The sequence below is a fragment of the Haplochromis burtoni genome, unplaced genomic scaffold (assembly GCF_018398535.1).
Source record: "Haplochromis burtoni strain Fernald_Lab_line unplaced genomic scaffold, NCSU_Asbu1 Contig_3, whole genome shotgun sequence".
In the NCBI taxonomy this organism is placed as follows: Eukaryota; Metazoa; Chordata; class Actinopteri; order Cichliformes; family Cichlidae; genus Haplochromis; species Haplochromis burtoni.
This window is the reverse complement of record NW_024582364.1, coordinates 6,556,718-6,571,171: the sequence shown is the minus strand read 5'-3', so window position 1 is coordinate 6,571,171 and position 14,454 is coordinate 6,556,718. Positions and strand designations below refer to the sequence as shown.

At 39.8% G+C, this 14,454-nt stretch overlaps 1 protein-coding gene across 3 annotated transcripts in view; it reads right to left on the bottom strand.

Annotated features, from left to right (window-relative positions):
• Window positions 1-280: 280 nt before the first annotated feature.
• myom1a (myomesin 1a (skelemin)) overlaps window positions 281-14,454 on the bottom strand; it is a 30,458-nt gene continuing 16,284 nt past the window's right edge. For 2 of the 3 annotated variants that reach the window (XM_014331855.2, XM_005912443.2), the window contains 24 exons: window positions 12,017-12,200; window positions 11,674-11,848; window positions 10,403-10,524; window positions 9,008-9,204; window positions 8,766-8,892; window positions 8,028-8,212; window positions 7,774-7,888; window positions 7,383-7,539; window positions 7,041-7,147; window positions 6,889-6,933; window positions 6,497-6,633; window positions 6,240-6,384; window positions 5,787-5,846; window positions 5,633-5,700; window positions 5,404-5,529; window positions 4,711-4,791; window positions 4,336-4,423; window positions 4,173-4,211; window positions 3,843-3,948; window positions 1,588-1,751; window positions 1,423-1,459; window positions 1,166-1,188; window positions 843-898; window positions 281-668 (listed from right to left, as the gene is read on the bottom strand). In XM_014331855.2, coding sequence (XP_014187341.1) covers window positions 399-668; window positions 843-898; window positions 1,166-1,188; window positions 1,423-1,459; window positions 1,588-1,751; window positions 3,843-3,948; window positions 4,173-4,211; window positions 4,336-4,423; window positions 4,711-4,791; window positions 5,404-5,529; window positions 5,633-5,700; window positions 5,787-5,846; window positions 6,240-6,384; window positions 6,497-6,633; window positions 6,889-6,933; window positions 7,041-7,147; window positions 7,383-7,539; window positions 7,774-7,888; window positions 8,028-8,212; window positions 8,766-8,892; window positions 9,008-9,204; window positions 10,403-10,524; window positions 11,674-11,848; window positions 12,017-12,200 — 2,814 coding nt within the window. In that variant the 3' untranslated portion in view covers window positions 281-398. The remainder of the gene's footprint in view (window positions 669-842; window positions 899-1,165; window positions 1,189-1,422; window positions 1,460-1,587; window positions 1,752-3,842; window positions 3,949-4,172; window positions 4,212-4,335; window positions 4,424-4,710; window positions 4,792-5,403; window positions 5,530-5,632; window positions 5,701-5,786; window positions 5,847-6,239; window positions 6,385-6,496; window positions 6,634-6,888; window positions 6,934-7,040; window positions 7,148-7,382; window positions 7,540-7,773; window positions 7,889-8,027; window positions 8,213-8,765; window positions 8,893-9,007; window positions 9,205-10,402; window positions 10,525-11,673; window positions 11,849-12,016; window positions 12,201-14,454) is intronic. The other variant, XM_005912442.3, reaches the window with a different exon arrangement.

Sequence of the window (14,454 nt, the reverse complement as noted above, 5' to 3'; positions counted from 1 at the left end):
AATGACATAATATTTTCCTTTTTTTTTGTTTACAGTGGGGAAAACCCAAAGTGATGTGGTCTGAAATGCCTAAAATTACTTAAATGTAAAACTTTAAATGATCAGAATAGAGTGTTTTGCTTTTGGAGGTCTTCAAGCTGTTTTCAAAATAAAATTGTCAAGTCAAATATCCCCCAAACATGACACATCAAGCACAAACTGCAAGCAAACAGTTATTCTGTTTCACATTCATAACCCTATCCTTAATAAGAAATGCCCGAAACTCTTTAACCCATGATTGTTTTTTTTGAATTCATGATTTATTTATTTGCTGTGTTGCACCGGCACATGCCGGGGTAAAATACTTTGGAGACTGCCCTGTTGTTAATCTTCCTTGTGTCATTACGCTGTGTCATCCTTTAGTCTTTCTTCTCCTCCTTGCTCTCCTCTTCCTCTGGGTTGTACACGCTGACAGTGAATTCGCCGGCCTCTGTGCCATACTTGTTCTTCACCACAAGGGCGTATTTGCCAGAGTCAGCCGTGGAGACGGCGGCGATTGTGATACTGGCGAACTTGTTATGCTCAAACTTGAGTTTGTAGTGGTCGTCAGATACCAGCACCTTTTCGTTCTTCGTCCAGGACACCTCAGGTACAGGCTCGCCCCAAACGTTGCCAGTTAGGTTCAGGGACTAACGAGTAAATATAAGTTGGCAGGTGATTGATGGGTGTCACACATATGCAACAAGAGAGCTTATCAGATTTTAGAGGTAAGACACACTCATAGAATAACACAAACTAAGAGAGAACAGAAAGAATAAGAGAGTGACACTCTTCATGAATAGAGTGAAAAATTGTTTATTTACCTTGCCCTCTTGGATTGCAACCACATCTGGCAAGCCTCCAACAACACGAGCACGGTCTAAACAGGAAATACAGGTGCAAGTGTCAAACATCAAGGGGAGCTCGTGAGCATTATACTCACCAATGCTGCATTTTTCAGTGGTGTAGTGAAGTGTGTTTTAGCTGGAAATTTCCTTTGTTCACTTTCATATTTCAGCTACAGAGGAGATCTATCCTTTAACCACGCTATATCCAAGTTAAAAGTTAAGCGATATCCCAAAAGATGTTACATAATTTCATAGAGTGGTGTCCCTCGGGAGAAACCAGAGAATAAATAGGCACTTACTTCTCTCAGCGATTGCTGCAGCTCTAAGGGAGGAAGGAAGGACACAGACATTGTCAGAAGCTTTCTAAAATGGTATCGTAGTTATTTCTAAGTATGTTCACTACCGGCAAATGTATTTTGAGTGCATCCAAAACAGCCCTCATGTCTATTTTGAGTTTGTGATGGCTGCTGCTCTTTATTTCTGTAAACATCCTCTTCAGACAGAAAAGCTGAATTACACAAAAGAAGGATGGAGTCAGATGAGTTTGTTTACTTACTTGAGCCTTTGGAATTCTTCAAATGCCTCTTCCCATGCTGCACCAGGACAAATCACCAATCATAATTTAGTTACATAAGCACAAAAGATAGACAAAGTTAACAGGATGTGGTTCTTTCTGCGCCTGAAGCGTCTTGCTCCTTTTGACTTTAAAACTTTTACCCACCCTGGCCAGTCAGATCAAAGGCTCTCTTTACACCGTCCTTGCCATCAAAGATGTCCATGCTGTATTTGCCCTTGTCCTTCTCAGTAGGCTCATTGATCTTAAGCCAAAGCTGGTCTCCTGTGACTCCGGACTTAACTCTCTCTGAAGCAGCAATTTTGCCGTCTCTGGTGAAGGAATCAAGAACACAGACATCAAACAATGCCTGACTCCTAATTTATTGAAATGAAAATGTATACAATCCAGTACACCAAGGAATATGACTCAAGTACGGAGCAATACTTGCAGCAGACACTTCAATCTTGCATAATAATCCCTGTTTTGTTTTGTTATTTAAATGTCACATGTGGCAAGATTTTATCCCCATCTATACATATATAATCATGTACATCAACAAGAGAGCTGATGGTTTTAGCCATTTTTTTTACTGTTTCATTTTCAATTTGATTTTCGAATGGCACAATATTACCTCATGTTGTGTACTGCAGGTCTCAGATATGCAAAAAGTGTTGCCATAGTGCACAGACCAGCTTTGAAGGTCTTATACAAAAAACAGTACCATGACTACTATTGTGATATTTTACACAAGTAGTAATGACAACTACAGTACAAAAAAGCAGAGAAGTGTTAAAGAATTTCATGAAAGCAATTAATTTAACTGTTACAATATGTAGATGAATGCTGGAAGAGATATATATGGATGGCTAGATTAATGTTAATTCTAAAAGCAATAGGTAATACAGAGAAATTAGTTGAAATAGCTGAAATTATGAATAAATATTACGCTAAATGTAATTGGCTTAGCTAACTATGGCATGGAGACTATGTTAACCAAACTTTACAGATTTTAATTGAAACAATATTTAAATAAAGTGAACATTTCTGAAACGTGACATGGTGTCAATAAAGTGGTACTTGCAGTGCTTATTTGACTGGTCGGTGTGGTTACATTTGTTACGAAAACTCGACTTTGTTCTGGGGGAGAAATAATAGTTCACGAGTTGCAGATAAGCATACAATTAATATCAACTAACATCAAGTACAACAGGTGAACCCATTTTACAGCAGTCATCCAATTCTCAAATTCTAATCTCACAACGTTTCAGATTGTTGTAGTTACAATCGGAAAATTGTAACTACAACAATTTTCAGATGTGGAAATACATCTCCTCACTATCAGCAGCTTGGCTGTCCTTAAGCCTCTAATAAAAGAAAAAACATGCAGCTGACTGTGAGACAGCTTTATCTTCTTTCCTTTCATGCAGGATTCTCCACAGTATCTCACACAAAAGGAATTAATGAAGGAAGCCCTAGAGCACCTTTCCTAAGGATTTAGAGAATTCAGCCAGGTCTTGTTATGGCTGTCTTGCAGCTCCTTCCGCATCACTTCCCCCAGTGAGGATTATGGACAGTATAAAAGATAGATGTAGCTGCTGGGTCGGAAAAGCAAAGCCAACTGTGGAAGTGCTTTTAATATCCATTCTTTTTAATAGCCACCAGGGGGCAACCCTGGTGGCTACAAAAGGACAGCTGTACTGTACAGTTCCACTTAAGCCTGAAGGGCAGCACAGTAGTTAGTATTGGCACCTCACAGCAAGAAGGTCCTGGGTTTGAATCCAGTCTGCGCCAAGATGGTGATGGTGAGAACATTTAGCTTGAGGTTTTATATGCAAAACCACTTTTTCAGTTCTGCCCACAAAGAGACTTTACCGCACAGATCCTTCCGATACAAAAAAAATCAGTTCAAACATCTGTTGTCTGTTTCAAATTGTGTTTATGTTTTGAGGTAGTTTTGCCTATTTTTTAATGACTTATTTTGTCTTTATGTAAAAATTATTAGCAAAAATTCTGCAGATAAAAATGTTGTTTTTTGAATTTACTCGAATGATGGATGAGAGGTGAAACGTCTTCAAGCAACTTAAAGAAGTCCAGACGCTTTTCTTTCCAAGCTCCTTAGAATGAACTTGAATCATTTACACATGCATTTATCACGCACTAAGAGGTTTACCTCATAATTTCATGTACAGACTGTATGGTTATAAGCAACATTTTACAATGCTGGTCAGATAATTTTGCACAGTGTCGATAACAGTTTGACATCAATCTAATTGGACACCTCTGAGAGTCAAGGTCAAAGACTGTTATCAGCTGCATTTGATTTTAAATGTAGCTTCATGATAGTATTGCTTTGTGTATTTTATAAGTGAATGAGTCTTAAAATAAAATAAAAGATTGCAAACCAGGACAATTTCACATACTTGTGGAGCCAACCAACACGCAGGTCCTCATGGTAATATGTGACCGTGGAGTAGAGGACGATGCCATGCTCGGTACTGAGAACTTTGATTTCGCTGGAAGAGTTAGCTGTAGGGAGAAAAGAGCAAAGACAGGCACTTATTTGCATCTCTTGGAGCTAATATCGGATAATGGTATGCAGTAAAGCATGAAATATTTAGATGTTAATTGTTCGTTCTCAGGAAAAATACTTTGAATAGGCACATTCTGCTTCTTTCTGTGGGCCTCTTTAGTGCGTGGTCTATGTGTTGTGCTTCATTACTGCCTGGTAAGTGTGAATTTTAATGACTCACCAATAACCCTGAACAGCTCATTCATTACAGCTTGGTATCCTGGGGAAAAGCATGACGACAGCAATTAATGTCACATTCGCTGATATTACTTTTGCTTTTCCGCAGCACTCATTTCCACTTTTCCACTTGATTTTCAGCTCCTAAAATTTCTGAGGGAGACTACCTGCATCTGTCAGACTGAAGGTGCTCTTATCTTTGCCTCTCTCATCCCTCAGGAAGACCTCGTAAACACCCGCGTCGTGCTTGGAGATCTAAGATTCAAATTAAAAGTCGCATAAGTATCCTTGAAGCAATAATGAAATCCCCTTAACCTCAAAGTGAGGGGAGTGCAATATTATTTTTGGGACAGATAAAAGACAATCAAATAGCCAGACAGGGACCAAGTAAACCGAAAAGGCAAGCTTTTCTCCCGCCCGTGATGCTGCAGGCGTTAAAGGGAAAACATGGAAAGGACAGAGAAAAACATGGATATGGGAAGACAAGGAGGACACATGGAGAAATCAGGTATCAACTTATGGCAGAAAGATTATGTCCAGACTTTAGGTCTTGGTGGCGGGGGAACGTCCTCTGCAGGTGGTTTTCTCTTTTTTTCTTTCTGTTTCTCTTGCTTAATAACCCACTGTGAATTAGACAGATAAGCCAGTTATTGCAAATGCAGCTGACAGGAGCTCATGCAATGACACCGACCCTCTTCTAATGAGTAATGCTTACACAGTCTCAATGAAATATCAATGTAGCTTCCCTGGCACTGGGCCCTTAGTGTCAAACCAGATCAAAATTCTATCAAAAAGAGTTTTTTTCTTTTCTTTTTTGTGCGTGTAAGGTTGCCAGAGAAGTTATATTGATTATTGTTAGAATGAAATGAATGAGTTAAAAGCGCATGACATGTACAATGGAATTAAGTGGGTATAAATACGATCGCCGAGTCTCCAAGTATGAAAATTCAGAGAAAGCATTAATTGTAGCAGTTTCGGTACCCACTGCATCTATTCAGATCCCCACAGGGAACACGCTAATGTGCTGACTCCACCACTCTACTACAACCTGGGAAGGTGAATATTTTCCATAGTGTTTCATCATTTATGAATGTATGTGTCAGAGAGGGCTGGTAGACAGCGCAGCAGCTGGTAAGGCTGTACAATGGAAGCAGAGCTGCATCAGCACTCCTGATAGCTCTTTACTCATAAGCTCACAACTCCTCGCAACATACGGCCCCCATCTAATGGCTGACCTTTCCAATATTAAAGGTCAGCTCGCCGTCCTGCCTCTCGATTTTCTTAGCATCCTCATCATCCTCTGCAATCTCAATGCAGTCCTTAGACCAAGTGATCTCAGTCTCTGGTCTGACATTTCCAATCTATGAAACAAAGAGAGAGACAGGAAGGAGTCGCTTTACCTATGTGCTCCACCTCTGAAGAAATATCAACAGCGCTGTAATTATTCACATTCGTTTCTATTACCTTGCATTTCAGCAGTACATCACATTCAGGGGTAACACTGAAGTCAAGGTACTCGACAAAGTGAGGACCTGAAAATAAATGGAATGATTACACAAAAAAAATTAGTTGTTTAATTATCATTAGGCTTACGTGAAAGAGGCGTGAGATTTCTTACCTTGTTTCCTGACCCATTCTGCCCTCGCAAATTCTGACTTCTTTTGAAGCTCCCTGAATTCTGGACAAAGAGAAACATAAATGCTAAAAAACAGATTAAACCCTTATTTTTCACTTCATTCACTCACAAGTGTATTAGAAAATGCGTGCCATAACAAAATGAAAAGGGACAACTGTAAGTAAACGTTGCCTTCTGCTGCCCCTCAATGGATACATAATTAAACTGCAGCACTGGCGATACACCTAGCAGACTGGGAGAAGTCTATATTTACACTGACATTTGCATTGTGTATTTTTACAGCCTTCATTTTCATGCTGTTCTCTTGACTTCGTCTTAACTGCTCAGTACTTTTATGCCATTTTGTCAGTCCTTAAAGTTATAAGTTAGGCTAATCCAAGTTATTATTATATCAAAATGGAAGTCAAAACTGTATTAGCCATTAAAGCTGCTTACCATCTCCAATTAGCACCAGACTGGTTGTACCCTTAGCTTTGCCATCCACCAGGTTAAAGGTGAACGTCCCCTCATCTGTGACTTCCAAAGAGTCCATGAACATTTCAATAATACCGCTGGACTTGTCGAAGTTCATTATGTATTTCTGAAAACAGTGAGGCAAACAGAAAACCTCTGATTCATCAGCAGTAAGGTTACGTTCGATTTAAAACTGGGGGGGGGAGGTGTCGGCATTATTATTGCAGCATTATTCCTACCTTTCCCTGAGAAATGATAACATCGTTGAAGACATACTCCACTTGGCAGTCAGAAGTGCATTTCTCCACCTGAGTCCAGAATCGCACGCGACCCTTCTCGAGCAGCTCCATAGCCATTTCATTCTTAAAGGGAATAACTAGAGAGCACCAGATTTATTAAAGCTCTTGCAGAACAACTTCTATTTTCTTTAGGATTGCATGTAGGTATAGATGTAGGGCATAAAGTCACAGTGGGTATCAGCAATAACAGAGTTAAAAACAGGCTTGTAGGCTGCATTTGTTTGAGAAAACAAATCATTTTCAAACCATATTTAAACCAACATCTACATTTATTACTAAATAAAACTGAAATTCTGGTCTTGGTAACATCTGCGCTTTGTCCCAATATTCACCAGGGAACTTGTGATCATGGCTGATGTCCAGAAGACGCTTGAGACCTGTCAATTAAGAAAAGAACAACAAAATGGATGAATGTCATGACCTCTGTAAACCGACAGAAGTACTGCACCATGTAATCTGAGACAGCCTTCAAAGGGCGTCTCACCCTCCTCAGTGAGCGTGTAGCTGGAGGAAATGCCGTCAGTGTTGGTGACTACACAGGAGAAGGTACCCAGATCCTCCAGAGAGGGACTGTTGAAGATAGCTCTGGATCTGCAGATGATGACACAGCAAGGGAGGAGAGTGGGGACATTTTTTCTCTTTTTAGCTGATATCATCTGGTGACATGGATTCTAATGCTGGGGGAAAATGTTGGTAGTGAACATTTCCCCTTGTGGGACAATTAAAGGATTATTCTATTCTATTCTATTCTATTCTATTCTATTCTATTCTATTCTATTCTATTCTATTCTATTCTATTCATTAGTGGTACATAATGTGTACTTACTTTCCCCGTTCACTGATAATAGTCAGACGAGAGGTGTCTGTGATCTCTTTGTAGTTCTTGGACCAAACAAACTCAGAGCCCTCCATCATCTCAGAGCACTCAAAGACCATGGAAATCACACCGTCATCATCAACATCCACGTAAATCTCTTTGGTGCCTAAGGGAGAGATATTAAATGGTGAGAGGATCCCCGATATTAGTATTTTCAGTCCTCAAACTCAGAATTTTAGTCATTAAAAGAGTAAATCATCAAAATAAAAAGCCTGGCCATCAGTGTAGAACTGCAAAATAATGTCAAGTCATGTGTGAGGACACATTTTCCACATTTATTTAAGACTGGATAGGAACACTCTGTGACTGACTGCATCAGTTACATAACAGTCTCACTCACCAGGGCGAGTCTGGGCCAGGATTGGACCTAAGACTGCAGAGGGCTTTCCAACTCCAGCAAGATTTTGAGCACGCACGTGGAACACATAGGATGCGCCACCTTTCAGTCCAGTCACCTGATTTAGCACATAACAGGTAGGGGTAAGAAAGAGTCCAACCACCAACGAGTAAAACTAGTATTTCACACGTCGTATTTGACATTAAGATATTAATGAACCAATTTTGTTCAAACTGAATTATATGCATCTTCCTCACCTTCATGTATTTCATCTTGTTGACCTTTTCATGAACACCTTTCCAGCATTCCTCACCAGCAGAGGCCTCCTTGACGTCCAAGTAGTAGCCATTGACAGGCGAGCGACCATCAAACACCGGTGGCTCCCACAGGACCACCACAGAGGTGTCACGGACCTCCAGTACATGAAGACCAACAGGAACACCTTAAAGATAAAAGTGTTTAAATAATTAATATCAGGGGCTCAGGTCTAATTATATAGGCAAAAACCTGGCTTAGCACCAAATTATAATGCTGAGAACTGAAAGCAATATAAAGTGATTTAACTGACTGTTGTCTAAGCAATTTTGCATCAGTCTCTGTCTTGTAAAACATTGGACATAGCACAACTAAAAAAAAAAACCTTCCAGATAAGCATTTCTGCTAGATAAAGAGAATAGTACTTTTAATCAGTGTGGCTGCTCTTAAAAGTACGCTGAAGTTACCCAGAAAATATAAATATTTTGTCCTAGATATCTGGTAGCATATGATATGGATGTTTTTTCACTTAATTGTAGTGTGTGACAGTGTGTGATTATTAGTTATCATTTCCACATTATTCTTGGTCAGGTCACTGATTAAAAATGCTTTAACTTTTAGTAACCCCCTTACATAAGTTTTTCCTTTCAGTGGATAGTCAGTTATTGGTTTAACCCCTCTGTTACTAATATCTACCAGCTCAATTTTCTGTGTTTCGGTGAACATGTGGTCAGTGATACCTGGGACAGTAATGGTCCATTCTTTGCACTCCAGAGGTGCACTGGGCAGAGAGGGTTTACTCACACCAGCCATGTTCACTGCTCGGACTTGAAACTGATAAAAGAGCCTCTCCTTCAGGTTCTCCGCCTAAAAGAAACAAATGCAAATAGTTAGAGACTAAAAAGTGCCTGCCAGCTTCATTACATGCAGTGATAACATTTTATGTTTTATGAATGTGAGGCTGAAGGAACTTGAAGCTTACTTTATAGGTAGTTGTAGTCAGTGCCTGGTGGTTCATTTCATGCCATTTTCCAGCAACGCCTCCCTTTACAGTTCTGTAGTCCACAAAATAGCCCCTGATGTCAGCTCCTCCGTTGTTAGCAGGCGCGTTCCAGCCCAGGACCATGTAGTCCTTGAAGGCCTCCTGCAGGGTCACACCGGTGGGCTTACCAGGTACGGCTGTGATGAGAGTAAACAGGCCGGTCAGTTTTAATTGTGAGAAAAAATGTGAGTAAGCGAGTCAAAACAGTTAACACTGAAATATTAAAACCCAAATTATTACATGGAAAATTAATAATTGCACACAATTTCATACAGACTAGCATTAGCCAAGTATCATACAGGTGTTAGTGGTAATCAGTGTTAAAATATCATGTTAGCTGCGATGGTACAGATGAACATCATACATGCAGCTGCATTACACACACAAGAAACACACATTTGTTATTTAGTATCACAATAATGGAAAAAGAAATACTTACACTAAACGCAAGCAGCTGTGAAACTTTCACACTAAGAAATTCTTCAAAGCCAGAACTCATTAAGATCATGCTCTTTAAGAACACAATAGTTTAGTCTTCATCTTGGCGAGGCACTAACAGGCACCCCTAAAGAGTTATCAAACAGCAGAACTCAAGCAAAATTAAACTTACATGCTTAAACCCTCAAACCCTTCACACGAATTAGAAACATTGTAAAACATGACCTGACTGGTTTAACCAAGCCACAAAAAATATGTAAATACAAAAGTTAAAGGATGGGAAAGTTACCAAATATAGTGGTAGCAATGAGACTGTCATGCAGGCACATGCAAGTTATCAACTGCACTTTTATAAACATATAATTCATAACCTTTAATAACTCATCCAAGGGACTTCTTCAGTCTCAGCTGACTGCAGGTTTCCCCCGAGAGTACAAGAGTCTCTTTGTACAGTACTCATGGCCACTGAGTAATGGTCATAGCAGATCATGAAACTGAGCTTATGCCTTGTTTTCAGGTAACAGTGCTAGTTTTGGTCATATTGCAAATGTACTGCTTATAATGTAGGGGAAACCTGCAGTCAGCTGAGTCATTTGGATAAGTGATGAAATGTTTTTCCCACTGAAAATGTTGCGTTCCGATGGACAGAATCAACTTTCTGGGATTTTCTTATTAAACAGGCATCAAGACATAACTCATTAACACATGAGATTTACAGGCAAATATCTGGTAGATTAATTGTATGAGAATAAAATCTCAGCAAGTAAATAAAAAAACATAAAGAGGATTTTGAGTTAGGAGTGGTGAAAGACTATACGTGGATAAGGGGGGACAAAGGGGGAAATGAACTGAATACTGCGGGCAAAGTGAACAATGAGAAAGAATTATGACACTTACAGATGGCAGCCTGTACAACTACAGCGTCAGAATTGGGGGAGCTCTGGCTGTATCCAGCAGCATTTACTGCCTTCACTTTAAACAGGTAGTTTGAACCAGTAATCAGGCCATGACACACAAACCTAAACGGAAAAAAGAGATTCTCTGCATTTCACTCATTTCTATGAACAATCTATGACAGCATTAGTATTAATCAATAGGTGGGATCTTTTGTAATATCACAAAAGGTTGATTTTGATACAAAATACTTTAAGCCATTCAAGTTACATTGCTTTTTTTAAAAAAACAAAAACAAAACAATAACAAACTCGAAGTCAGGACCTTCTTGCTAAATCCAGATTAAAAACCTATTTTTATTTGCTGGCCTTTGACCTCAGTGGGTAACTTACCTTTTTTACTATTTCTTTTATTTATATTTTATTGTTATTACTACTATGATGACGATGATGATGATGATAAACAGCTCTCTGAAGGTCCTGCCACATCACTTCACTCAGGTTGAGGTCTGGACTTTAACTGGGCCATTGCAACACCTTGATTCTTTGTTTACCACTGGGATCATCCTGTTGCATGACTCAATTTCAGCCAAGCTTTAACTCAGTGACTGCAAGGTGCTCAGGTCTGTGGGTACAAATCCAACCTAAATCATTAAACCTCCAACATATTAAGAGTTGGGATAATTAGTTTATTCTGGCACCATGTGCTTGGTTTTCTAGAGATGTGGAGCTCTGCATTTATGGTCAAACATCTCCACTTAGGTTCATCAGTCCAAAGGAGATTGTTTTTTTTCCAAAGTAGTCTTGTGGTTTGTTCAGATGCAATACATCTAAGCCATGCTGCCATGTTCTTTTTGGAGAGAAGAGGCTTGCAACCCTTTCAAACAAGCCATACTTGCTCATCCTTTTTCTAGTGATACTATCATAAACTTTAACGTTTAATATGGAAACTTAGACATATAGGGTTTGAGATGTAGCTCTGGAGTGATTGTGCTGGATATCCACTCCTGGAAAGATTGTAGCATTGTCTTAACACACACCTGAATGCTTCAGATCAGTAAACTGGCAAAACATCTGCTTTTATAGAGATGGTTACACTTTCTCATGTTCAGTTAATCAAGTGCATTTTATTAGCAGCACTTGACTGCTACTTATCCTCTTAAGTCCTGTGGAAGTATTATAAAAAAGACATAAAAAGATGACATATTTACATGGCAAAATCAGTATCCTCCATGTCTTAGAGCATGCATTAATTGCACCTTTAAACCTGCCCACCTGGTCTGCCTAACAGGCTTATTGTTGCAAGGCATCCAGACATCTGTGCCCACCACACTGCATTCAATATAGTAGCCCACCAAGTGTTGCACATCCTTGGAGGCCCCCCAGGAAACCACCACAGATGTGTCAGTGTTCCTGGTGGCAACCGGGTTGCCTGGAGCTGATGGTAGGTCTGTTAGAGGAAAAGGAAAACACAGAACATCCTATAATGCAGAAAGGCGCTGCAGCAGACTGTAAAATAAACCAGTGACATTGTGATTTTAGAGCTACTATTATTCAGTCCTGAGCAGGTCTTTTTATATGCAGCATTAGTTTTGACACACTTGGTTTGCCAGCTCACCCAGTTTATCTCCAACTATGACTTCTCCTGTGGATTCAGAGGCTTCACCCACGCCGGCAGAGTTGCAGCAGCGTACACGGAAGCTGTAAGATTTACCCTCCGCCAGGTCAAACAGGGCAAAGCGAGGAGATTTGACTGGCATACCAGTGTTCACCCTCTGCCAGGTGTCAGTGCCAGAAATACGCTGCAGTTGACAAAGAACCAGAGAAATGTTAGAGACTGAAACAGATATGAAATTTGACTATATGAAACAGGTGAGGTATGATTATTTATATAATGTACCCATATGCTTGCTTTCACATATCACTATTCTAATAATAAGTCTGTAGGTCTTTGTCATTGTATTTGTTTAGAGACAAATTATGGGGAATTCAGGTAAAATATAAACATCATTTTGTTTTCAGTTTTCTTTTGCATTATTGTTTGTTTTGCATAATGCACTGTATGACCAAAGGAAATCAATTAGAAACGAGCATTTTTACACTGGTGTATTTACTGTGGAGCTTTCATTTTGCATTGTCTCTGCAAAATATGTTGACCCCTGACATTTACAAGTTAAATTGTTGTAGCTATCAGCAGTAAATAGTTTAAGAGCGTCAAAGGAGAAGAGTTAAGACTTAGTTAAGTGATTAGAAACTTTGTTTTATTTGCCATAATCATTTTAAATATAACAAACGATATAACTGATTCTTCTCATCAGTCCAGTAGTTTGACTCATATGGCTATATATATATATATATATATATATATATATATATATCATACTATATATGTATTATATTCTCTTTCTCATCAGTCAGTAGTTTGAACTCATAGTATTACACAAATATAAGATCAAACTAGAAATTCGCTATATATTATATACTGGGTTATTTATATATATTATATATATATATATATAAATATTTAAGTTAATTATCTAGTATATATATCATATATATATATATATATATATATAATACATATGAATAGGGGTGCAACGATATTCGTATCGATATTGAACCGTTCGATACAGTGCTTTCGGTTCGGTACGCATATGTATCGAACAATACAAAATTTGTAATTTATTTTATCAACTTTCCTTCTGACGAATGCTGTCTGTGTTGAGCGCTCAGTGAATCTGCGTTCGACTACTCCGCCTAGGCTGCACTGTCAAGCGCAGATCCACTGAGCGCTTCAACACAGACAGCATTCCAGAAGGAAGAGCGCAGGGCAAGCTAGCGAGACAGAAGTTAAGCTCTCCTTGCAACATGGCAAATTGAACCTCCACTCTCAGATCTGGCGTTTGGAATTATTTTGGTTTTCATGTGACGTATGACCCTGAAGGTAAGCGACGTCATGGACTAAAGTAAAACAGTATGTTGGATGTGCCACGCAATGCTCAATTACATGGGTGGGAACTAGTGTGTTAGCGCAGTTAGCTCGTTAACGTGTTGGCCGTCTAGCCCCACGCACGGGGCGATCAGGGGTAGCTCGTTAACGGTGCCGTTGGCGTTACGTTTCAACGAGTTTAACGCTGACAGCACTAGTGGGAACACAACGAATATGACTGCACATTGCCGACATCATCCTAGTGCAAAGACAAGTGGAAGCAGACAAAAACAACAAGCACAATGCATGCTACAAACTTTACCCGAGTCATTTAGACAGCCGTTAGCACATGATTCTCCTTATGGGGACCTGATATGTTTAATATTGTGGCGAGCTCAGACAAGGAGGAGACGGAGGTGATCGTTTGGTCTTGCTTCCCGTGAGCTAGCCAGGGAGCACAGCCGTTTATTGACATCTGCAGAAGAACACTGCCGCTAGCTAACTGCTCAGCGCGGCAACCGCACAGCAACAACAACAACACACAGGGCGCCCTCTGACCCCGGAAGGACACACCGTCGCAGCGAGAGGGCGTCACCCGTCACTATGGCAACATAAACAAAACATAACTGTACAAACAGAACCCCGAACAGCCCTGACCCGCTACAATATGCTGCTGAGAATATAGCCCAGAAGAAGGTATAGTATAGCTTTTATTTTGGAAAGAGCCATTTCTCTGTAATAAACTCTCTTTTCCAAAGATGAGTGATTCCTCAATCAGATACAGGGCTTGCAAAATCGCTAGCCCGACGTCCCGGGCTAGCGATTTTTCCAGTCGGGCTACCAAAATCTATCTCTGCCCTGCCCGTCGGGCTATTGTAGGAAGGAAAAATATATGTCAATGCTTTTGCATTCTTTCAGGAAATGTAGCTGGGTAATTATGTCATTGGCATCGGTGAGCCACTGTCAATATGTGACATATTGAAATCGCGTTTGAATTTGCGCTTGTTTTTTTGCTTTCACTTTGCAATCGCGAACTGTGTATAGAGAGCGACAGCACTGATTGTGAGTGATGATAATTTGCGCACCAATTCCTCTGACATCGTCTTATAATCGTTAGCTTACTTGCA